This window comes from Solanum stenotomum, chromosome 11, assembly GCF_019186545.1.
Source record: "Solanum stenotomum isolate F172 chromosome 11, ASM1918654v1, whole genome shotgun sequence".
Classification (NCBI taxonomy): domain Eukaryota; kingdom Viridiplantae; phylum Streptophyta; class Magnoliopsida; order Solanales; family Solanaceae; genus Solanum; species Solanum stenotomum.
In genome coordinates this window covers 539,222-562,563 of record NC_064292.1, presented here as the reverse complement: position 1 = coordinate 562,563, position 23,342 = coordinate 539,222, and the positions used below count along the sequence as shown (strand labels likewise).

Genomic DNA, 23,342 nt, shown 5'->3' with positions numbered 1-23,342 from the left:
ACGCTCTTGGTTTCTTAACAAGATTGCATCTTTTTCACTACCTTCCTCTACAACCCCATACCTTGAGATGATCTCCCAGATATTCCACTACAAGTTACTAAGCAGAGGTCTTCTACTATTCTGATTGAGGTACAACCCCTGGGGCAGCTTTACGCAGTTCAAACATAAACAATAATGCATATTCCACCAACTTTTTAGAAGATCGTGAATTGCTTCATCTAGTTTGCTAAAGAAGGAATACTTAAATTATTTAGGTAGCCTTGTAACACACCCCAAAACACGTGGGTCTAATTCTTTTGCTTGGACCTTGGCATGATGTGCTGCTAGTATATGACCCCAAGTATTGAGGGTGAAAGAACCGGTAAATCCAACCTAAAACCTAAAATCAAGTGAAGTGACCCTAAGACCTTTAAATCCCCATTGGATGCCCTTATTTATCAGATGTGAGGCTCTATATACCTCACACACAACTCAGTTTTTGAGGTTCACAAGTGGACTTGAATGTGGACCTACAAATGAGGAAACATGAAATGTTAAGGCTTCAAGACAAGGTGAGAAAATGTGTCATTGTCTTTATATAATTTTGGACAATTCTCACATTAGTAGTTAAATTTTGGGTTGAATTACGCCCCAAGCTCCATTGTCTTCCCTTGGTGTAAAGATCAGCCCCATTCCTGTTGATGGGTTTCCAGTGTTGGGCCCACATTATTTTATAAACAGTTCAAATGTCCAATCCTGGGCATGCCCGGGGGAGGGGGTGTTAAGAGTGCTACACATTTGTGAGGGAATTTGTTGTTTGTCTTCATATATGTGGCATGTACAATCTTCGTTGGATGAATTAGCTTGGGGGTTAAATTAGATCCAAGGTCAATTTTCTACACGACCAACAAAGACGGGCTCAGATACCACATCAAAGACCTAAGCATTTAACTGAAACCTTCATGCAGAGGGTTAAGTGGCCCATAATATTAATAAACTTTCTCCGGATGCTCTAATATCTACCACGGGATTTTATACAACTCTAAAACATCAATATGAACTGTGACTAATTGAGATTCCTGTTAACACTCTAAACAATACTTGTTGCAAACTCAGCGGAGACAAAAAACACTAGGTGATTCTTCTCATCTGTCATAGCCTGGTGAACAGAGTTACCTAGAACTTGTTGTTGGTGGGAGGTGGTAGGTATCTCGTTGAATTAGTCGAGGTGCGCGAAAGCTAGCCCAGACACCACGGTCATCCAAATAAAAAAACAATACTTGTTGCAAGAAAAACCAAACACGCATAGACACCCACAATTATGGAAAGGGAGTTGCAATAATATTAGGCTCCTCAACATCACTTTTAAGAAAAATAGACTCCTAAAATGTCTCCTATGTGACATAAAATATTTTGGCAAAGAGTAAAATACAGTAGATATCAAAATATGCTTAATACTTCTCATCAAGTACACAATTCAACTATAACATAAAAGAAATGCAACACATTAAATATGAAGTCCAGGAGAAACATGGTAAATATTCCATCTAATTGACAATCAAAAAAAAGTTACAAAAAGATGATAACTGAGAACACTGAATCATTAACTTTCAAAAAGAGCAGGAAGTCAACCAAAACTTACCAGACTCTTAACAGGACTGGAATCAGACATCTCTTGATGAAGACTGGCATTCGCTTGAATAATGCGCTTAAGCCTCTCCGTGATGTCATTCTCATTGCTGCAACAAGCAACTAAACAACTTCAGGGAGTTGTCAAAAGTATTTGAATATTAATGTGAAAGATAATAGCACAGCAAATACAAAGCCAGGCTTCAAGTGGTAATTGAGCATCTATCAGAATACCAATGTGTCAATCATGTAAAGCTACAGAAGAAGAAGAGTATTGATGACAATCTCAGGGATTGAAGTTTCATAGAACAAAAACAAATTGAGCTAATACAGGCAGAGTAAAAAATGTTCCCAGGCACATCCCCCGAGGTAAACTTTTTCTAACCTTTTCAACCAACAGAAAGTCAACTTAGAGTGTATAATCTGGCAACCCCCTTGGCCGGAAATCTTAACCAAGCCAAGATGGAAGACAATTTGACCTATCTTTCCATTGGTTTCAAATCATATGACATCACCAGGGAAGAATCTCGTGGAGAGACTTGGTACAACTGGACAGAACGAGATTGAAACATGATAAGAAGAACCTTTTCTAGCCAGAAGCCAGTGGAATGGCTATGCTTTGCACTGAAGGAAGCCTCCAAAGTGAAGAAAATTTGTAAGAAGATGGAAGCATCAAGACTACTCCTCTGAGTTCTTTTGCTTGAGAAATTTCAACAGATATGGATGTTATATAAGTATTGTAAGCATGCTACCTATGAACCCAAAATTGACATCCCAAAACAGATATGGACCTCAAAAAGTTCACATCCCAAAACAAGTAGTACAGCTACCTATGAACCCAAAATGACAGAGAAGGGTACTTTGAAGTGTGAAAAAACATTTGTGCACTAAAATATCTTCTATTGTCAACATACACTCTAGATCAAAGTAAAAGTTAAAAGTCAAAAAAGTTGCATATGACCTCTGTGTTCCACCATCCACAAATACTGAAGGGCGAATAGCTATTGGTGGCACCGGAATACTTGTAACAAGGAGTTTTTCTGGTCTATCACTAAGGTAGAGTAACTCACAATCCTGCACAGAATCATGAGAGAACAATGGTAGAAAGTATAATCTTTGTTGAAACTGAACAATGATAGAAAGTATAATAAAAAAGTAGGACTAGACAACCAAGTGAATTACTTTAGAAGAAGGACGAAAGGGCATACGAATTAACAAAATATTAAACAATACCTCATCGGACATATTCTTGAAAAGGGAGTAAACTACTTTTGGGTCAAGTTCTGGAGGCACACTAACAGATGCCCTGAGCTCTCTCTTGTCAGAGATAGCAACATTGATCTCATCCAAGATACGATTTCCTTGTTCATGTGTGATTTTTAACTGAAGCTTTTTCACCATACCTACAATTAACAAATATAAAAGAATAAAATAAACAACGAGATTGAGAGGGAACTGTGACCGTGCAAGACCATAGAGTAATGCAGCCTCCCCTAATATCTCATCAAACTCTCAAATTAATCATTTGAAACTGTTGGAAGACATAATAATCAAGCAAAAGGAGAGACATTTATACCCATTAAATATAGATATATCTTTTTGGTAGCTTTTTGGTGCAAACTAATTATTGTACATAATATACATGCAATGCTAGAAACAATAGAAGATTTGCCCAATTTGTAACTACGGTTGTTGCACTAGCCACTAGCTTAGTACAAGTATTTATAAATTCTCTTATTGATTATTTATAAAATTAAAAAAAAAAATTGTGCTTTTTCTAACAAATGAAGGGTTTCGATGAGATGGTGGCACACTTCAACATGGTACTAGAAAAGATAGAGGTCCTGGGTTCGATTCTTACTGCCCCTCCCAATATTAAAATGAATTTTAACATGTTTGGCTCATGAATAAAGAATCATGCACTCACGTGATGGGGTATGTTAAAGACATAACTGAGTAAATAAAAGTGTGATCTCACTAACAACTTATGCTTTTAGTGAGATGGTCAAATGGTTCAACAAAAAATTTATAAAGCTTGATATATTTTTAAGGTAAATACTTTTACTAATGTGGAAAAATCACTCATACACATCGTCTTTACATCTAGTATCATTTATATTGTGTTTATACACATATTGTAAGATAGAATTTAGCTTATCATAGCTCCTCAAAAAAAAAAGAATTTAGCTTATCTTTTTTTTTTTTTTTTTTTGATGACAAGGGAAACCCGCAGCCGCTACCCTTTGGGTGCGCACAGGGTAAAACCCCCGCTCCTATGCAATAGCTCGCAAACCACATAGGAGAGGTAACCCGCACTAGGCAAGCCTGGTGCGACGAGCTCGACCCAGAAGGCAAACCCCTTGCTTTCACTGGCAAGGGGTTTCGAACTTGAGACCTCCAACATGGAAGTCCCAAGCTCAAACCACTGGGCCACCCCGAAGGGTCAAGAATTTAGCTTATCATATGCACCACGTTTGTGTCATTTGACTAATCTTTAAAAAGTTGTGATAAAGTATATCACAAAAATGGGCGAGGAGGCAATACTTATTGTCAGGTTGACCCCTGGCCCACAAGTTGTCCCCCTTAAAAACCTACAACTTAATAAAGATTTGTTACACACATTAATATTTGACTAAATGATGTTTGTTCACATTTACAAGTTCAAAGAATATCCGAATCATTTTGATTCCGAATTAGGTTATTGATACAACATTTTCATAAGATATTTTCAAATATGCTCTTTATAATCACGCGAAATACATGTGGAACACAAATGTATAATGACTAGTCAATAGAAGTGTAGATGGAATCTAGACCGAACAAATTCACCCAAAACAATGGAGATGGAGAAGAATATCAAACCATTCATGTATCCGCATTTGGAACATGTCGCAGTCTTCTGGCCACCTGCCATGGCATTACACCTTTTCACAACCCTTTTATGTAGTTCACTCTTCTTCAAAAACTCAGTTCTTGGATTTCTCATCTTCTTCAAAATGTCTCGACGCTCCTTGTCATCCAGAAGTATCGAGGAACAGCACTGATCAAGAAAGCAGTTGCACAAGGAAAATTATTAAAGCACTACAAGGAAAGTAGCTACCAAGCTCTTGAGCAAGGCTAGTGTAAGGGGAAAAAACGAAAATTAAACTCAAATAAGGCATCATAAACTTCACGAATATTAGTTTACTATCTCCAAACCATCATGACACGGGAACAACAATAAACCCCGTGTACTCCCACAAGTGGGGAATGGGGTAACAAGGTGAAATTATCAAAATCAAATAAATTATTGTCCTGACATGAAATCTTACTAATTGGCTTTTGAAGATTGTTCAATTTCTACTTAATCACTATTCATATTTATTTTTATTACTGACCTATGTTATATCGCAATCTGAGTAACTTTTGCACTGACAATTCTCCACCAGATGATACTAACTTTACCTTCAGCAGATGAATCCATTGCAAAAAAAATTTATTCATAATACAGGCAATTTCGTGTTTGCACATATAGAATACGTTTTAAACCTTCACCATAATTAATCTACCTTACCCAGCACCAGGCATCCTTTACCTTCCCCCAAATTAATTCACCTTAAAATTCTTCGTATACACCAACCCCATCAGAATCTTCTTTTTCTTTGTTCTAAATTTGATTTAGAGATATTGGTTGCCTCTGAAACTAGCTTTTACATGTTAATTTAAGATAACAGCGTGATAGCAGTCTTATTCCCCAAACATCTCATTTACTTCTACTATCATGTTAATACAAAATTACTAGTTTTATACATATTAATTTAAAATTACTGCATGCGCCTTACTCCCCAAACATCCCATTTACTTCTTCTATCGTGTTAATATAAAGTTACTAATTTTTACATGTTAATTTCAAATTACTGCCTTTTTTCCCTAACTTCAAAATCATTCTCATCTACTTCTTCTTTCCTTCATTCTTTTTCTGGGTGAAACAATTTCATCAATCAAACATGACGTCAATGCCGTGATATGTACAAACCTCTGCTTCTTTATTCTGAATTTGTTTCAAAAATGTTTTGTGCCCCCGAACCAGGTTCTACCAAAATGACTTTCACATTTTGATCTCTATGAGCATTTCTACTTCTTTCTTTTCAACCAGAAACAAAAGTGTTCATAAGGACCAGACATGCTTCTTTTTGTGTGTGTGTGTGTGCGCGTGGGGGGGGGGGATGTTTCTAAGAAGCTCATACCCATGTTTTCTTATCTTTTTCTGTATTGAGAGTGTTTGCGACAACTGCAATTATCTAAAATATTTATGTCATATCAATCAGAAAGGCAACCTATTTCTAATAAATGACCTATTTCTCTTGTCTGTTCTAAACTGAAAATTTTTTGCTGTAATTTGGCAGTTTACACAAGTATTGCATCAAAAAAAAAATTAAGAATTCTAACAGTAGAAGTATTACATCAATAATCTAGACTGTTGATCCACATACTGTTTTATTTGCCTTGAGGATAATAGGAAAGTAGGTGTTTTTTTCTCATTATGCTGGTTAACGTCTCTGAATACTTTTCACACTTCTAAAACTTTGATTTAGCATAAAAACTATGACAAAATTTAATCATTTAACAACTTAAAATTAAAGTTACCAATGACTCTTTTTTCAACCAAAGTAATTTCTAACAATTTGGGTATTACTTTTCCTCACTACTACCAATATGATGTGGAAGAAAAATTAAATTTTCAGCCACTGTACCAGTAAAACTGCCGGAGTTGTAAAAAGTTGACGTACCAGAAAAGATTAACTACGGATAGCTTTTTCAATCATTAAAACACAAATCACCTAATGATGTATAATATTAAAGAAGTTAAGTTCAAACAAGATATCACCTTGCATATGCACTTCAAGATGTCCACCACAGTGCCTAAATATCCAACATTATAAACTGGTAGAGCAAGAACCAAGTACCCATAATGACCTGGACACTCTCTAAAATTACCATGACATGTTTCACAACATCCACTCTTGTTTGGAGGTCCCTGAAATCCAAAACTTCCTATAATCAAGATATGGAAATCAGCATCAAAGACACAAAAAAGTAATTGGTAGACAGAAAATATATAAAGAGAATTCTCAGAGAGAAACACAAAGCTCAAGGTTGTTGTTCCATCATCTACTCCTAAATCAATATAACTTCATTTAGCTTCTGCTCATTCAAACTATTATGAGTGGCTCATCAATTGTTGGCAATTATAAACCTGTAGAACAGCTCGTAATTTTAAACTAAGATTTATTTCCCATTCTTTACCAAAAAATCCTTTTATAGACTTTCTGCTGTCCTAAATTCGCATGAGGAAAGAAGCAAAGAAGCACCAACAACATAAACTTTTTGTCTATAGAGAACTTTATGGTGTGAAAAGAGCAAAATTACAAAACAGCTTTTGAAGAAATAGAAATTCCACTTTGGAAATTAAAATTGGTGCTCTTGTTTAATTTTTCTTTTGGTGCTCTCATCCAACTTCTTCGTCTCTTGGATAGTATTCGGCACATGTTCTGTCAGAGTTGGGACTCATGAAACACAGAGATCTTAATTCTAGCTAAACCGAAATTGTATACATGTATTTACTATGAATTTTCCAACTAAGCTTGAAGGAATAAGCAAGCAATTCTCTCAACTTTCTTCTTACTGAGAGTGTTTGGCTGTACTTTATCAGAGTCCTAGAAAAGACAAACTTCATGCCAAACCAATTAAGTCTAAGTCTTCATTCCTGAAATACTCATCTCCGAAAAGGTTGCATATGCTATGCTCCAAAAACAAATAGACATGCTATCTTAGCATAATTATCCTATTTTGAGACACCCCCCCCTTTTCACACTGCACTACCAAAAAAAAAAGGGGCAAATTACAGAAATCACATACTTTTAAGGCAAAATTACAATTTATCCCTTAAAAGTTTATAATTACAGAAATCCCTCAAACGGATACAATAATATAAGCGCTGATACACTAATCTGATGTGCGAAAATGAGGGATTTTGGAGATTTGTAAAACTTATAGGGGATAATGGTAATAAGTAAACTAAAAGGTGGGATTTCTGTAATTTTTCCAAAAAAAAAACTAATTCCTCATTTCATCTATTTTGCTCTATTAGGCCCATTTCATTCCAATACTACAAAATTCATCTTCTAAGACAAATCGAGAGTTCTCATTCACCCCACCACCACAACACCCCCTCCCCAACAAAAAAAGAAGAAGTTCCCTGAAACTAGAAATACTCCAAATTTCACAGTTATCTCTACACAGAGATACAAGTCTCTAACCATAAAGACTCCTAATGCACACACGAACCTAATTACTGTTCTACACGTTCCAACTTCTTAAAACAAATGGAAAGCTATTTTCCTTGCATCAAAATCTTCAAAATTCAAAAGGATACAAGCTAGAAACTAAAGATAACATTCATCTATAAGAAAACAGAATTTCACATTCCTTTTCTACAGTCGTCTCTCGATGCTCAAGAATAGATAGCACGGCATACCATCATTCTGGGAAGTCAGATTTCTCTTAATTTGGTGTAAAAATTGTATATTTATGACAAGAAACAAAACTAAACTGCATTTTGCTCCCTGCAACCCCAAAAAGAATCCAGGGCAACAACTATCCCTCCATAAATTGAACCACAAATTATATACTAGTATAGCCTTCTATCACGATGAACAATGTAGATAAGAGAGTTACCATGCGGGGGTCTAACAAGCCATTTTGAATAGGCTTTTTAGTAGATTCATAGTAAAGCCCAAGGTAGACTTCAACTTCAGCTGATTTCAAAATTTCAGACTCAGAGAAGAGAGAAAATTTAATGCTTTTTCTGTCCAACAACAATAAAAACAAAATAGATACAATCAAAATCCAATCATGAAAACATTAACCCCAAACAACATTCAAAAAAACAGAAAACATAATCAAAAAAAAAAATGATCAACAACTACTAACATCTTTCTAGGGCCAACATCTTCAATGTAGGGCTGTTTGGTGACTTGCAACGAATTTTGTATTCTCTTCATCTTCCTGGGCACCACCCAGGAAACTCAAAAAGGACAGTTTTTTCTGGGGTTTAAGCAGATGCTTACTGGGGTTTATGGGGCGCCAGTGACAACAATGGACGGTTTATATATGAAGTACAGAGAAACCCTAAGTGGCCTTAATTAAAAACGAAGGCGGCGAGAGCAAAGTTCGTTCTAGGTTAGTTGGCAAATATTGTTTAGTTTTTTCGCCACCTTTCAAAGGGTTGTGGGTTCGATTCTCACCACTCTCAATTTTTTAGTTGTTTTTCCTTTTAAAAAAAAAAAAAACTTACAGATTGTTGTAAAACTAAAGTAAAACAAGACAAGAAATATAAAAGATGATAGCAATAGAAATAGTAAAACAAGAGATGAGAGCTTTTCTTATTATTCCAAGTCTTCAAGTGTATACAATATGAACCCTTACCTCTATTTATAGTGTAACATAGAGGCATACAAAAGGTTAGTCATAAACATGACATTAATATGAATATAATGAAGGAGGTTATGAAAGTGAAAGGTTACAAGAATAATGGTGTTATAAAGTTGGAGGTTATGGAGGTTATGGTTATCTTCATAATGGAGGAAAGTAATGGAGATAATGGGTGAGAGTAACTTCTTGGTGTAGTGGACATCCACACTATAATATTTTATAACACAGATAAATTAATAAAACAATTCTTCTTATTTATAATTTTTTAATAGGTGTGTAAGCACAAATGAACAACTAATAATATAAAATTAAGGAAATACTATGTTTGTGAGCATTGTGTTATTCAATCACTATATGTAACTATTTTATTTTTTTTGCAATAAGATGTGAATATTATCATACAACTTAATCAACTAGCAATCTAGTGATCTTTACAATCTAAGAGCATCTAGTGATCTAAATCCCCTTCTAGAAAAATTATACAGCTTTGAACTAGACCTCCAACGCACTTGCAAAGAAAAAAGAAAAAGAAAGCAAAAGTTGTTGTTGATTCTCTAGCGTAGTCATTGCACACAAACAAAAGTCAGTGTCTCCTATAACTGAAATTTGAAACTTCATCATCCTCTATGTGAGCAACTTATTCTGGTATGCTAGCCACATAATCACCCTTTGTCTAGGTAGCATAGTAGAAATCCAAATTAGATCTGCTTCCCTCAGTCTAGTCAGTGGTCCCAACATATCAATACTTTATAGTTTATATTTGATGATAAAGTGAAAGAATTGAATGGATTTATAGGCTTTCAATTCCTTTGATATAGATAATTTTTACAAGAACTTTCACAACGATAATAAACTTAATTATGTTTCATAGCTATAGTTTGTATATGTACGGGTTGTAGCTATAGTTTAAGGAGCCTCGTTTATATAATTCGCGGATTTGTATAATTCGTAGGTTCGTATAATTCGCAAGTACATTTGTATAATTCAGTTATTTTTGTATAAACTCGAAATAACAAATTTATACAATTACAAACATCGAAAGTGTAAACAAGTATACAAATTATATTATACAATTCCGAATTATACAAAAGTTATACAAATTCCAAATTATACAAAAGTGTGAATTATACAAAACTAGAAAGTTGAGCCGCGTAATTATAGCTAAAAGTAGGTCACAAATTGTAATTAAAGCAAACTATAGTTAAGTAATTAACTAGTATATGTTTGCTTATATGAGTAATCTTTCCAATTTTCTATTCTAGTGTTTAGAATATTTGAATGAAGCATATTAATATTTAATTATTTAAAATGTATATCTTGAACCTCTTTATTTGTGAATGTGAATGACCACAATTTTTCTAAAGTAACATTCCACTGTTTAACTATATATAATTTGTGTCAACTGTCAAGCTTTTTTTTTGTTGCTTAAAATCTGAGGATAGTATACTTTTGATAAAAGAAATGAAACAATTATGCTTGATAGTGATTGTAGAAATAGTTAATAGTGATGGTTGTAGAATATTAGTTGTTATTAGTGGCTAGTTATGATATAGTGGTGCTAATTGTAATGGTGAAGGTGGTTGGTTGGGGTTGTGATGATTGTCATAATAGAGGTGAATGATTGTGGTGTTGGTGGTTGTACTGGTGAAGTTAATTGATGTTAGTAGGTAATTGGTGGTGACCGAAGAATATGTGGTGGTTGATGATGTGTTTGTAATAGTTGGTGGTGTTGTTAGTTATGATGATAGAGGTGGTTGATAGTAAAGATTGATCGCATTGATGGTAGTGGCTAATCGTAATGATGTAGGTGGCAACAATGATGTTTGTAATCGAAGAATGTATGATAGTAACTGGTGGTGGTGCTAGTTTTAATGATAGAGTTTGTTGGTAATAAAAAAAAAAAGTCTATAGTGATGATAATGGTTGTAGAGGTGGTTGTGGCTACAAAGACTATAAGAATGGTGCTAATGAATATAATTATAATGATTGAGGAGGTAAGTGTAGTAACACTTAAAAGTAATGGTTAACAATTATGATATCAGATATGGTTGATGGTTAACGAGGATAATGGTGGCCATGATGGCAGATGTGGTTAGTGATGGTGCCGGATGATTAGGAATAGAGTGATAATGAATATTATCCATACAAAATACTATTTAATAATATTAATTAAAGTTATGTTATAGATTTCTACTATATAGAAGCATGATAAATTAGGACGATCAAGGCTATATTTGTAATTTTACACAATATCCAATTTCTATTAGAGACTTCCCAACACAGACACAACAACATATGTCTAGAAACATCCATACGTCTCCTTCACTATTTTTTAGGCTTTCAAGAATGGTCTGTTTCTTCATCATCTCAAGAACTTTTTGTAAGCTGAAGCAATAGAGATTTGAATCAGTCTTTATTAATTAATTGATCAATGATTAGTATTTTATCAAATGCAAATTTTATGGTGCAAATATTGCAAAAAGAAGATAACAACATTGTGGACTATAGATATCACTTGCGAAAATATATGAAGATCGATGAACTTTTTCAAAGATTTAAGCATTTTATATATTCCTCAAACACGAAATGTTTTAACTCATAATCTAACACAATTCTTTATTTCCTTGCTGCATAGAATTTCTTGGAATTCAACTTTCTCAATTTGAGTTGTAAATGACACATTTATGTTGTATGAACATTTGAAACAGATTATTAAGTGATGTCCTGAAGTTGTTTATTGAAAAAAATAGTTTAAAATACAAAAATTTCATATATTATGGGCTAATTACATCCTATCCCGAAAGTTTCCTCAATTACAAAAATCTCGAATTTTTCATTGTTTTCGAATACATTCCTTGATTGTCTGATACATTGCAAATGATACATTACTTCTTGCGAAAATGAATTCGAGAGGGGATAGGTATTTCTCCGAGAGGGGATGGCTCTAGGAATGAGAAAATGATCAAAATGGTCCCTAATATATGAGGGTTACTTTATTTTGATCTTTAATATATTTCACATGATTCATATGGTCCTTAATGTATTATAAAAGGTACTCAATTTGATCTTTTGCCCTAAAAGTAACAAATCCATCAGTTAAATTTAACGTTGGGGACCATGAAAAAATAAAAATACCAAAAGCTCCCTTTCTCCTTCATTATCTATGTCTTCCCATCAGAAGATTTGTTTCAGAGAGTTTGTGTGTTGTTTTTTTTTTACCTTAGCCATCAAAAGGATCCCTCTTCCACTTTTAAAATATTACTTCTCAAAAGTATGGTATAGATAATTGAGTTCTACTTTTGATAAACATTGAAGGACCGAGTTCATCTTATTTTATATAAATTGTGAATTCGTTTTTACAATGTCTTCAACATGAAATTTGCTTGGTTGATGCTTCATCAACCCCCTATGACAAATTTAAGCTGAAAAATGTTACCTCAAACACAGGAACACAAGGTTTGTTAAAAAAAATTGTGACGAACACATATACAATTGGCTCTCAATAGAGACATTAACAATTCTAAATATAGGATCAAATCTTATAATATCAATAACAATGTAAAACGATAAACTAATTTTCTAATTTAATACTAAAAAATATAATTTTTTTAGAAATCCTAATTTTGGATTAGGGCTAATAAACAGTGGGAACAGAGGATGGGTGGAGGAGGGACTAAAGTGGAGAGCAACGACTGGCTGGTGGACGAGCGATGGTGTGTCAATGGTCTAGAACATTATAATCGCCGGAGAAGAGAGAAGGGAGAAGAATTAGGCCAAGCTTTTCAGCTATGCCTGATGAAGGAGATGGGAGCTTTTGGTATTTTCTTTTTTAGTGGGCCTGCCGTTAAATTTAACTTATGGATTTGTTACTTTTAGGATAAATGACCAAATTGAGTACCTTTTATAATACATTAAGGACAATATGAATTGTGTGGAATATATTAAGGATTAATGTAAAGCAACCCTCATACATTTTGATCGTTTTCTCCGGGAGGAATAGAAATGTATTCGAAAGGAGATTTTTGTAATTTTCTTAAATGTTAACTTTTTTTTAGAGATTATGATATACTTATTAAATTATATTGGGCCCGTATGACGGGCCTTAAATTATTTTATTTATTTAGTATTAATAAAACCCTGATTTTGAAATAGGTAGAAAGTCAAGTGGAACTCAAAAGTTAAAATCATAAAACCCTAACAAAATCCTAGCTCAACAGAAGCATAGCAAAATGAAGAGGGTATCAGCTAAAGTTGAATCTACAATCCCAATCTCTCTCTCCGCCGCAGCAAAATCCCTCTCCAAATTTGCTGCATCAGACCACGAAGCTTCACATGCTGTTTCCTTATATCTCCGAGGTGCTGCTGATTCATTCAACAAGCTTGTTAAGATTCAGCAGAAACTCAGTGTGAAAAAGGAGCCTGATGTCAAAGTTGAAGAAATTTCAGAAAAGAATAATCGGGATGTGGGTTTAAAGGTTGAAAGTACAGTGAAGAATGAAGATATCCCAAATGGGTTCCGACAAAACAAGAAAAGCAAGAATCTTGTCAAGGAAGAAAACCCGGAAGCTGAGGCTAAGACCAAAAATTCATCAAAAATTGATAAAGTGAAGGGTCATAAGTTGATCAAGACTGAACAAAAACTCGATATAGGGGAAGAAGAGATGGAAACATCCAACAAAAATGAGCTGGAGTTTGTTAAAATAGATGGGGAGCTGAAGTTGAAGGAAGTTAAGGAAGATGGTTTGACGAGTAGAGATAATAATAAGAAGAAGAAGAAGAAGAAGAAAAAGAAGGATAGTGGTGCTGGTGACAGTGAACACGAGGTGGGGAAGGTGCAAGAAGATGGGAAGAGTATGGATCCTGATGCTGGTTCTGCTTCAGCAGAGCAGAGTAGCAAGAAAAAGAGTAAAAAGAGAAGAATTGAAGGTGATGAGTAATTGAATTTAGTTGAGTCTAGTTGCTGTTGTTGCTACTATTGTTGAGGATTAGAGTTAGTGTAACACCTGCGGAAATCCTCTCCCTTGCGTTTATCATTGCTAGAGCTGTATTGATATATCGTTTCAAGTAATTTTGTCGAGATATGATTCAAATTTGATATGGTCTACATATCAGAATGAATTTAGGATTCAAACTATTTTTTTTTTAGTATAGGTAGCATTTTTCGGATTCAATCTATATTACAAGCAGAAGCATATGGTTGTATACATTGAGCAAATCAAAGCTAACATGTTTTTGTTCATTTCTGTTTCTTCACATTATTTAAATTTGTGTAACTTCTTTGCTAATTATTGGAGATTGTTGTTGGTTGGTTAAGTGGTGGTTATTCACTTGTATGACTCAATAGCACACTTTTGGATATGTTTTTCTCACTTCTTCCTAGTTCTCACATGCTGAACGCTTGAAAGTTGTAGCTAGGTTGTCCATTAGCTTCAGTCGAAGAGGAAATGGAAAAGAATGCAAGTTTTAAAGGAGTTGTTCAGTTAACTTCAGAACCAGAGAATGTTTTATCGAATCTGTTTTTCTATGTTAACATTGTCTGACTGCCTTCTTTGAGCTAAAGGATTTGAATTGAGCAATTCAACAAGGAGCAAGAGTTCACTTGGGATGAATTATGCTGGTTGAACTGCAAGCTAGTCAATGTTTCACATTCATGTAAACCCATTAACATGTTTTAACAAGAAGCTATCATAATGTACATTATCAGCAAGAGTGGGTAAGACAGTTGAGATATCTCCATTCTTAATTAGAGGTCTTTCGTTCGATATTGCTCCATCTCCACAGGACAAAGCACCAGACTCGTAAATATGTTTTGTAAGCACTTTCCTGAAATCAAAGTTACGACTTAGACATAGTAAAGAATCAAACATGTGAGATAGAGAGCTCTGTATCAACCAAAAGGTGGCACATCCAGATAATTAGTTGAGTTTGACAATAAGCAGTAATGGCAAAAATTCACTGGTTAGTGTAAGCATAGCTTGGCAATATCAAATGTACCAGCAACAGAAATCATGGTAGGGTGAGGGGAGAAGGGGAGGAGGAGAGTAACCTCAACTAAAGAAGAGAGAACTTTGAACTCCAAGAAATGGCAGAAAACATATATAAATTTGTATGTTTTAGTATTCTCAATGTATGATTGTTGGCTTCTAATCTCTGGATCCGCCCATGGCTTTTTAATCTCTGAAAAGGCAAGCTTATTAGCATCTATAACTATCATTTTATTCTTGATTTTATTGCTTCTCTAATATGAGTTTCCTTTATTCCATTTGATAAATTTTAGTACTAATTTTTGTTGTTGGGAGTTTTTATAGCTTTCCTGTTTCAACTCCAACAGTTCTTTATAACTACTAAGTAGTTAGGAGGATGCAACAACAACAACATACCCAGTGAAATCCCACAAAGTGGGGTCTGGGGAGGGTAAAGTGTACGCAGACCTTACCACTACCTCGTGGAGATAGAGAGGCTGTTTCCGGTGGACCCTCGGCTCAAGTACAACCAAACCACGCAAGAGAGGAGGAAACAATATATAACATAACATCCAATATGAAAAAAGGCATAAACAACAACGGAGACAGTAACAACAAGAAAATACTATGAGAGGCGAAGCGCAGTAAACAACAAATGACTATAGGATCACAGACAAGAACTACAAGTGCCAGGCTAGGACTACTACAAACGCTACCAACCCACACCCTCACAAGGAAAGACAACCCGCTAACCCTATTAACCTTCAACCTTAATACGCGACCTCCACTCCTTCCTATCTAGAGTCATGTCCTCGGTGATGTGAGTAGTTAGGAGGATGCAACTTCTAAATTTATACTTCTTGGGTCAAATAAAAAAAGATTAACTCAATAGTGAAGGTAACTAACTATATGAATTGAAATGGTTGCTGCTTGCGGGGAGCTTGTACGTGACACTAGGAGAGGAGTACATGGTGAGTTTATCTCCTTTACGGACATTGTGAGTTTTCTTCACTTGAAACCATGGTATCTCTTTGCTAGCCACTCCATCATAACTCCATTTATATCCATCCCAATGTCCAAACACTGTTTCTGTTCGAAAAAAAGTATGTGCAAGTATGTTGAAAATTTAAGTAAAAAAGTGTAATTTACGTACTTGGCTCGTAAAAAAGAATCAGTATGACACGTGAAGGGTACTTACCCTATTTTTCTTATAGAAAAGAGAAATTTGCCATTGGAATTCATGAGATGAACTTGGTTGCTACGTTTAATGTTGTAGTTGTCGATTCTATAAACAATTTGTCCTTTTTATAATGCATGAAAGCATCTTCTCCATTTGAACTCTAAATATATATGTTGGAAACTTGATTTGTTTTTTCAAGTTAGCTACTGTCAATTGTTGATTGATTTGTTGTGTGGGTATATTTGCATTGACTTAATACTTTTACAGATGCGTAGATTCCTTTTAAGATCACATCTCCTCCATTTGGACTCTAAATATGTATTCATCTAGTTATAGCATGTTAAACTTATATTTGATAGTAATATATTTTACTTACTTGACGTTTGCAAGGTGTATGGCTTGTGTTTTAGTTTTTTTGTCTAAACATATATCTGATAGTAATCTATTTTGTCTAAACATATATCTTCTATAGACCTTGGATAGTGGATAGGCATATTGTTTAGACAAAAATAGATTTGAGGAAGGTATTTACATGTAGTCCTTTCTACATTTTGTTAGATTCCCTGGCAAGTTGGGAAGTGTGCTGCTATAAGCTTTGCATCTGTGTCCTATTTTTTTAATAACCGTGGTGTTCGAGCCAGCGTGTGCACCTCAACTATTTCCATGGGTTGAGGAGGAAAAGCTGCTGGAAGAAAAGAAACGAAGAAGAAATAAAAAGAAAATGGAAAGGAATAAGAAAATAATAAAATTAATTTTTAAAAAATGAATTACACACGTGAAGCGCCTATGTTTCATCACTTTTACACAAATCTAATGGAATTGTTTGGGTAGTGCACCTCACTAATTCCATGAGTACATTTCATGTCCTATGATTATCATATTTCCTTGCATTTGTCCTATATCTGGTCTGTCATGGAATGCATTAAACAGACTATATTACTCAATACTTATGCAAAGATTAAGTTTTTAGCACCTTTAGAAATTGTAAATCTGGATTTTTGATGTTAAGACCACAGTAAGCGAACTACTTCAAACACTGAACATGGCCTACAAAGGATTATCTTAAACGGTTTCACTTGCTAAGAGGTTCTGTGACAGCTTTTCATATAGAAAATGATCTTTTATAGAGTCATCTGCAGACCAAATAAAGATACCATGAAGTGTTCCCTGACTCTTTAGTATGCTGCATGCATCAAAGAATCCATGTCTAGGAGACAAGCCACCACTGTTGTCAGTTCCAAAGCTAACTAGAATCTTGCCTCCTTTATAGTTATACATCTGAGTTTCAAAGTAGTGTAGGAACTGAGGAATGGTTGTGCCCTTTTCATAGGCATAAAATTGGAAGTTGACATAGTCTATTAGATGACCATACTTTCTCCAGAGTGCTAAATAGTGCACCTGCACTGAATCATCTGCATATGGGGCTATTGATGTGTAAGTGACGACATTGTTCTGTTTAAGATAGTACAACAGTCTCCCAATGCACTCGGAGAATGTATCTGGATCTGCATTGAAGTGTTCATAATCTATATCTATTGCGTCCAGGTTATACTCTTTCACTATCTTGGTGATTGAATATATTGCATTTCTCACCCAAGAGGTAATTGAAGTAGGAGTGAAGGTGGCATTTTTACCATTCACTGTATCACCACCAAGACTCATTCCTACCTTAACGTTCTTATGCTTAGCCTTGATGGAAGAAATATGAGAAGGGGTGAGGTTATCAGTGTCCCAATAAACCAGGAAATCACCATTAGTGGGTTCTGGTGATTTTGTGTTCGTGTAGTCTATAGCGAAGGATAGGAGGAAGTGAAACTCAATATTTGGATTAATTGGGACATCAGAGAATGTGACATTCTTGCCCTCAGCTCCAATGTATTCTCTGAAAACCCCAGGGCAGAAAGCTGGAACTGCCTCAATCGTAGGGAAAATGTTGAAGAGAGCTTGAAGGACAAGAAGAGAGATGCAGAATTTTAAGGACTTCATGATTTGTTGTAGTTGGATGGATCCCTTGTACTTCTTATTGGTATTTAACCAAAGTAGATGCCTATTAAAATATTTCTCCTTCAACAAGTCATTTGTTGTATCCATTGCCGACTACCCTATAAGGTTTAGATTCTATTTGTTCTTTTGTGAGTTTTGTCTCTTTTCAGGACCTGGTTTTGTAAGCATCCATACTATTAATAGATTATGTGTCAGCTGGAAGCCAATCATTGTCTTTCTTGGCATTTCTAAGGACGGCTCAATTGTTTCTTCTTAGGTAAGTGATCAAATTTGGACAGTTTATATGACAACTTGTTGGGTATGAATGCTTTGAACGGCTGGTACTGCATTGTCTTTTTCTTGTTTGTAAGAATAAGCTGGAATAAGTTATTCCGCAGGATGTTTGAAAGGCTTGTGCATAGACACTAAATGGTGGTTCCTCACTTGAATAACATAGTAGTAGCACAATTTTGGAGAGCTTTTCTCACTTCTATCTAATTCTCACATGATATTGAAAGTTAAACCAGGTAAATCCATCTGCCTAGAAATATTTCGCGCCAAATGCATTGAGAGTGATGATGCAGATGAAGCAAAGTGCAAGGGTTTGGGAAAATACAGGACATATGCTGGTGGGACTGCAAGCTGGTCAAGGAACTTGTACGTTTTACTTTCTTTACTCAAGATACTGAACAGATTGCTTGCTTTTGAAACCGGAAAATTCTTAATTGTGTATTTTCTAGGCGACTAATTCAAGGCATAATAATGGAAACCAAGTGCCTGCTAGTCTTAACCTTTATATTCACGCATGCTGCTGCATTTTATAACATATCTGTACTCAGGTATAGGTGTTGTAACACGTCTACATGCTTAGACTTGAATAGAGCTGCTGGTCAGTCTACTTGACATGTTTTGCGTTTTGGTGAAATGCTTCGTGTCAGTCCTTTTAGTGTTCTAAACTATATTTAAAAACATAATTATTTTTCTGTGAGTCGTAAGCTTTAGCACATAATCGTAAATCTGAACTTGTTTGCATCAATATTTTGATTCTAAGACCACAATACAAGTACAACCTCATACATGTCTTATTTCCTAGAGAAGTCTCCGAAATAAGAAATAACATTCTAGCATTCCAATTTTTATCTTTTGTCATGGCCTACAAAATATTGCCTTAAATCGATGCAAGATATCTAAGCTGCACTTGCTAAGAGGTTCTGTGACAGCTTTTCATATCGGAAATGATCCTTCATAGAGTCATCTGCAGACCAAATAAAGATACCGTGAAGTTTCCCCTGGCTCCTTAGTATGGTGCATGCATCAAAGAATCCATGTTCAGGAGACAAGCCGCCAATATTATTAGTTCCAAAACTCACAAGAATCTTGCCTCCTTTATAGTTACATCTCTGTGTTTCAAAGTACTGCAGGAATTGAGGAATGGTTGTGCCCTTCGCGTAGGCATAAAATTGGAAGTTGACATAGTCTATTAGATGACCATACTTTCTCCAGAGTGCTAAATAATGCACCTGCACTGAATCATCTGCATATGGTGCTATTGATGTGTAAGAGATGACATTGTTTTGTTTAAGGAAGTACAACAGTCTCCCGATGCACTCTGCAAATGTATCTGGATCTACATTGAAGTGTTCATAATCTATATCTATTGCATCCAGGTTATACTCTTTCGCTATCTTGGTGATTGAATATATTGCATTTCTCACCCAAGATGTAATCGATGTAGGAGCAAAGGTGGCATTTTTACCGTTCACTGTATCACCACCAAGACTCATACCTACCTTTACATTTTTATGCTTAGCCTTGATAGAAGAAATATGAGAAGGGGTGAGGTTATCAGTGTCCCAATAGATCAGGAAGTCACCATTAGTTGGTTGTGGTGAAATTGTGTTTGTGTAGTCTATAGCAAAGGAGAGGAGGAAGTGAAACTTAACGTTCGGATTAATTGGAACATCAGAAAATGTTACATTCTTGCCTAGAGCTCCAATATATTCTCTGAAAACCACAGGACAGCTTGGTGAAACTGTCGCGGTTATACGTGAAATGGTCAAGAGAGTTTGAAGGACAAGAAAGGAGATGCAGAATTTGAAACACTCCATGATTTTTTGCAGTTTGAAGGATTCCTTGTACTTCTTGTTAGTATTTAACTAAAACTGATACCAATATTTAAAGTAGACATTTGTTACATGCTGCTCCAAACCATCATTTAAGGCTTAATTTCTGGTTGTTCTTTGTGAGTTAACATTTTTTTTTTGGCAGACCTGGTTTGGTATTTGGTAAAGCATCAATATAGTTTTAAAAAAATGATGTGTTAGCTGGAAATTTGGCATTGTATTGCTTGGCATCTTCTACAGACGGCTTAAAGTTTAATAATCTAAAATGTAAATTATACATGGACCTTGAAGTAGTCTTAAGTTACTTGTAACAATCTATTTGGACTTCAGTTTTGTGTTTGAAGTAGTCTTGCTGCATTTGCTTTTGCATTTGACAGCAAAATAAAATTCGCAAGGCATAAGTGCAGTGACACAAGTTATGTCTGAAGGCATACAAAAGAAATTAAGCTTAAGGAATAAGTTTAGTGACGCAAGTTATGTTCAAATGACACAAATCAAGCACAATATAAATGTATATTAACTTTAGTTTAGTTTGATTTTAATAATTGAAAAAATCTAACTAAAATTGATTCAATTTCGATTTTAACAAAAAATTGACCCAATTAGCAACGCATAATCACCTGTACCTCTAATATTAATTATTACATAATTAATTTCTGCATTATTCATTTCTTTGAACCAAATGATCTCTGAATTTTTCTCTACAAAAGCAATCCGTTCCTTTGAGGCAAAGTAAGGTTATCTTCAAGTGACAAATATACGAAAAATAAATATAAATATGAAGAAATTTCTAAAATATCTTTCAATACTTCTTATCAATCATTATTTTTAAGTGTTTTCTAATGTAGTATTAGTACAATTAATGACAAAATTGTCTCTCAAAATCTTCTTTGTATCCTTTCTATCATATTGGTGAAAGGAGTTTAAAAAAAAAATTTAAAAATTACGCAATACATGTTAATTTCAATACAACAAACAAAACATTAGTGCGTTAATTAATTATCTCTAAAAGCAAATGAAACAAGAAGTTTAATATCATTGAAAGGTGGTTATTATCTTCAAGTAATCTAAACATCCAAGAATATTTCCTTTTTGTCCATATGAAGCAAAGAATGAGTATCAAATATATACTAAACTTCTTATATATAAAAACAAATGCATGTTTGTTTCATTAATGTTCTTCTTAATTTCTTTATATCAAATTAATCTCAATAGATTAATTAAAGATGATATTAATAATCAAATTTAGAATAACATTAATTATTTATATCATAAGTTTTATCTTTCTTGCTTCAGGTTCGGAGGTTTCCATCAAGCCCACAAGTGATAGCCTTTCAACAAAAAAGAAGGTATGATAATATATTTAAGAGAATATTTCAGAAATAGCAAAAATACTAGACATAATAAGGCTCTATAGCTATAGTTTCTGTAATTGTGCTTCATAACTATAGTTATGTTTGCTATGAAGGTTACGATTTGTATATTTCGCTTGTGAATATACAAACAAGATAAGTATATACAAATTCTATATTTATACATTTAGGATTTTTTCAAAACTCCGTTTGTATGTTTCACTTGCGAATATACAAATAGGGTAAGTATATACAAATTCTGTATTTATACAGGATTTTTTCAGAACTTTGTTTGTGTATTTCGCTTGCCAATATACAAACATGGTAATTTATTATGAATTTTTCATAAATCGTATACAAATAGTTAGGATAAGGATATACCAATTCTGGATTTATACAATCAGGAATCAAATTATATAAATTCTAGATTTAAACAATCAAGAACCGAATTATGCAAATTCTGAATTTATACAATTAGAAAATTGAATAGCATAATTATATTCAAATGAGTGACAATACCTTATGTCTTGACAATTATTTTTTTCAGGAAAAGTGCACTTATTTTGTGACAATAGAGACAACATGTACAAAAGGTGCAGACACCACAGATCATGTAAGTCTAAGGTTTGGTGATGAAAATTCCAATGACATTTTAGTGAACCATTTGAATTCTAAACATGTTAGAAGAGTTGATCCATTGGAACCACAAGTTCTTGATGACATCCCAAGAAAACCATTTCAATCTTGCATGATTGATCAATTTCAAGTCACTGGTCAATGTGTTAAATCACCAATTTGTTATTTATATCTTAAATTGGCTGGAAGTGATGATTGGCGTCCTGGTTTTGCTCAAGTTCAAGTCTTACAAGGACCTCATTTTAGCTCAAATATGTTTTATTTTCGACGATATTTGCCTCGTCGTGTATGGCATGGATTGGACCTTTGTGATACACAAGTGACACCTTTTGGGTTAAAACGTAAGAGAAATGTTTTTGGAGATGAAGGTCCGTAGATTTTTCTGTGTCGTGTGAAAAGATGAAGGTCCGTAGATCTTTCTGTGTCTTGTGAAAATTATGAAAATAAAATATGATAATTTTAAACTTGTAATGTACTTTGAGTAATTGAATTTGTATGTATAGAGATAGATTCTCCTTTTTAAAATCACATTTCGTTTAAAAGGAAGTAATTTGAATCATTGTTATTTGATTCAATTCTGTTCTAAAAAGTTGAGGTACTTCGAATTGTTTGTTGACATGGACAAAGCCAGGGAAAACCTCTGGAATTGTTTCAGTATTGAATATATAAGAGTTTCAAATCGAATCTCTTTAAAAAGAAAATCGTTTGTCTCATGATAGTCTGTTTCAGTTCCCTTATGAAACTCTCATTATATATTGGGTTAGTCATACACTTCATACATTCTTTTAGTGATTCACATGACATCATCAAATGATACAAGTCTTAGATAAGAATTTACCACGCACTAAAATACCTCCATTGGCGATCCTTTACTATATCAACATCTAGGGATCCTTGAAACATGTGATATTTTACATTGGTAAAATATACATAAATTCTGATAGAGCATGTAAAGAAACCACAACAATTTGGAACCAAAAAAACAAGGTTTAAAATGAGAATTTAATGATTTGAAAAATGTAGA

The 23,342-nt window shown here is 34.3% G+C and overlaps 5 protein-coding genes across 5 annotated transcripts in view; 2 read left to right on the top strand and 3 right to left on the bottom strand.

The window, feature by feature from the left end:
• LOC125844673 (DNA-directed RNA polymerase III subunit 1) overlaps positions 1–8,726 on the bottom strand; it is a 34,823-nt gene extending 26,097 nt beyond the window's left edge. Inside the window, exons 1-7 of the mRNA XM_049523990.1 lie at positions 8,581–8,726; positions 8,326–8,455; positions 6,476–6,625; positions 4,471–4,648; positions 2,842–3,011; positions 2,570–2,682; positions 1,622–1,718 (exon numbers count right to left, since the gene is read on the bottom strand). Of these exons, the coding sequence (XP_049379947.1) occupies positions 1,622–1,718; positions 2,570–2,682; positions 2,842–3,011; positions 4,471–4,648; positions 6,476–6,625; positions 8,326–8,455; positions 8,581–8,651 (909 nt within the window). The 5' untranslated portion in view covers positions 8,652–8,726. The remainder of the gene's footprint in view (positions 1–1,621; positions 1,719–2,569; positions 2,683–2,841; positions 3,012–4,470; positions 4,649–6,475; positions 6,626–8,325; positions 8,456–8,580) is intronic.
• Positions 8,727–13,251: 4,525 nt separating this feature from the next.
• Positions 13,252–14,394, top strand: LOC125844444 (uncharacterized). Its single transcript, XM_049523763.1, has one exon. It carries the CDS (start codon positions 13,311–13,313, stop codon positions 14,016–14,018), a length of 708 nt encoding a protein of 235 aa, XP_049379720.1. The 5' UTR covers positions 13,252–13,310; the 3' UTR covers positions 14,019–14,394.
• Positions 14,395–16,699: 2,305 nt separating this feature from the next.
• LOC125845545 (chitinase 2-like) lies at positions 16,700–19,153 on the bottom strand. The gene has a single exon (XM_049525084.1). The coding sequence runs from the start codon at positions 18,313–18,315 to the stop codon at positions 17,287–17,289; it is 1,029 nt and encodes a 342-aa protein (XP_049381041.1). The 5' UTR covers positions 18,316–19,153; the 3' UTR covers positions 16,700–17,286.
• Positions 19,154–19,225: 72 nt separating this feature from the next.
• Positions 19,226–20,353, bottom strand: LOC125845546 (chitinase 2-like). Its single transcript, XM_049525086.1, has one exon. The coding sequence runs from the start codon at positions 20,313–20,315 to the stop codon at positions 19,395–19,397; it is 921 nt and encodes a 306-aa protein (XP_049381043.1). The 5' UTR covers positions 20,316–20,353; the 3' UTR covers positions 19,226–19,394.
• Positions 20,354–21,512: 1,159 nt separating this feature from the next.
• Positions 21,513–22,955, top strand: LOC125844788 (embryo-specific protein ATS3A-like). Its single transcript, XM_049524120.1, has 2 exons — positions 21,513–21,679; positions 22,230–22,955. The coding sequence occupies exons 1-2, from the start codon at positions 21,557–21,559 to the stop codon at positions 22,692–22,694; spliced, it is 588 nt and encodes a 195-aa protein (XP_049380077.1). The 5' UTR covers positions 21,513–21,556; the 3' UTR covers positions 22,695–22,955.
• The last annotated feature ends 387 nt before the right edge of the window (positions 22,956–23,342 follow it).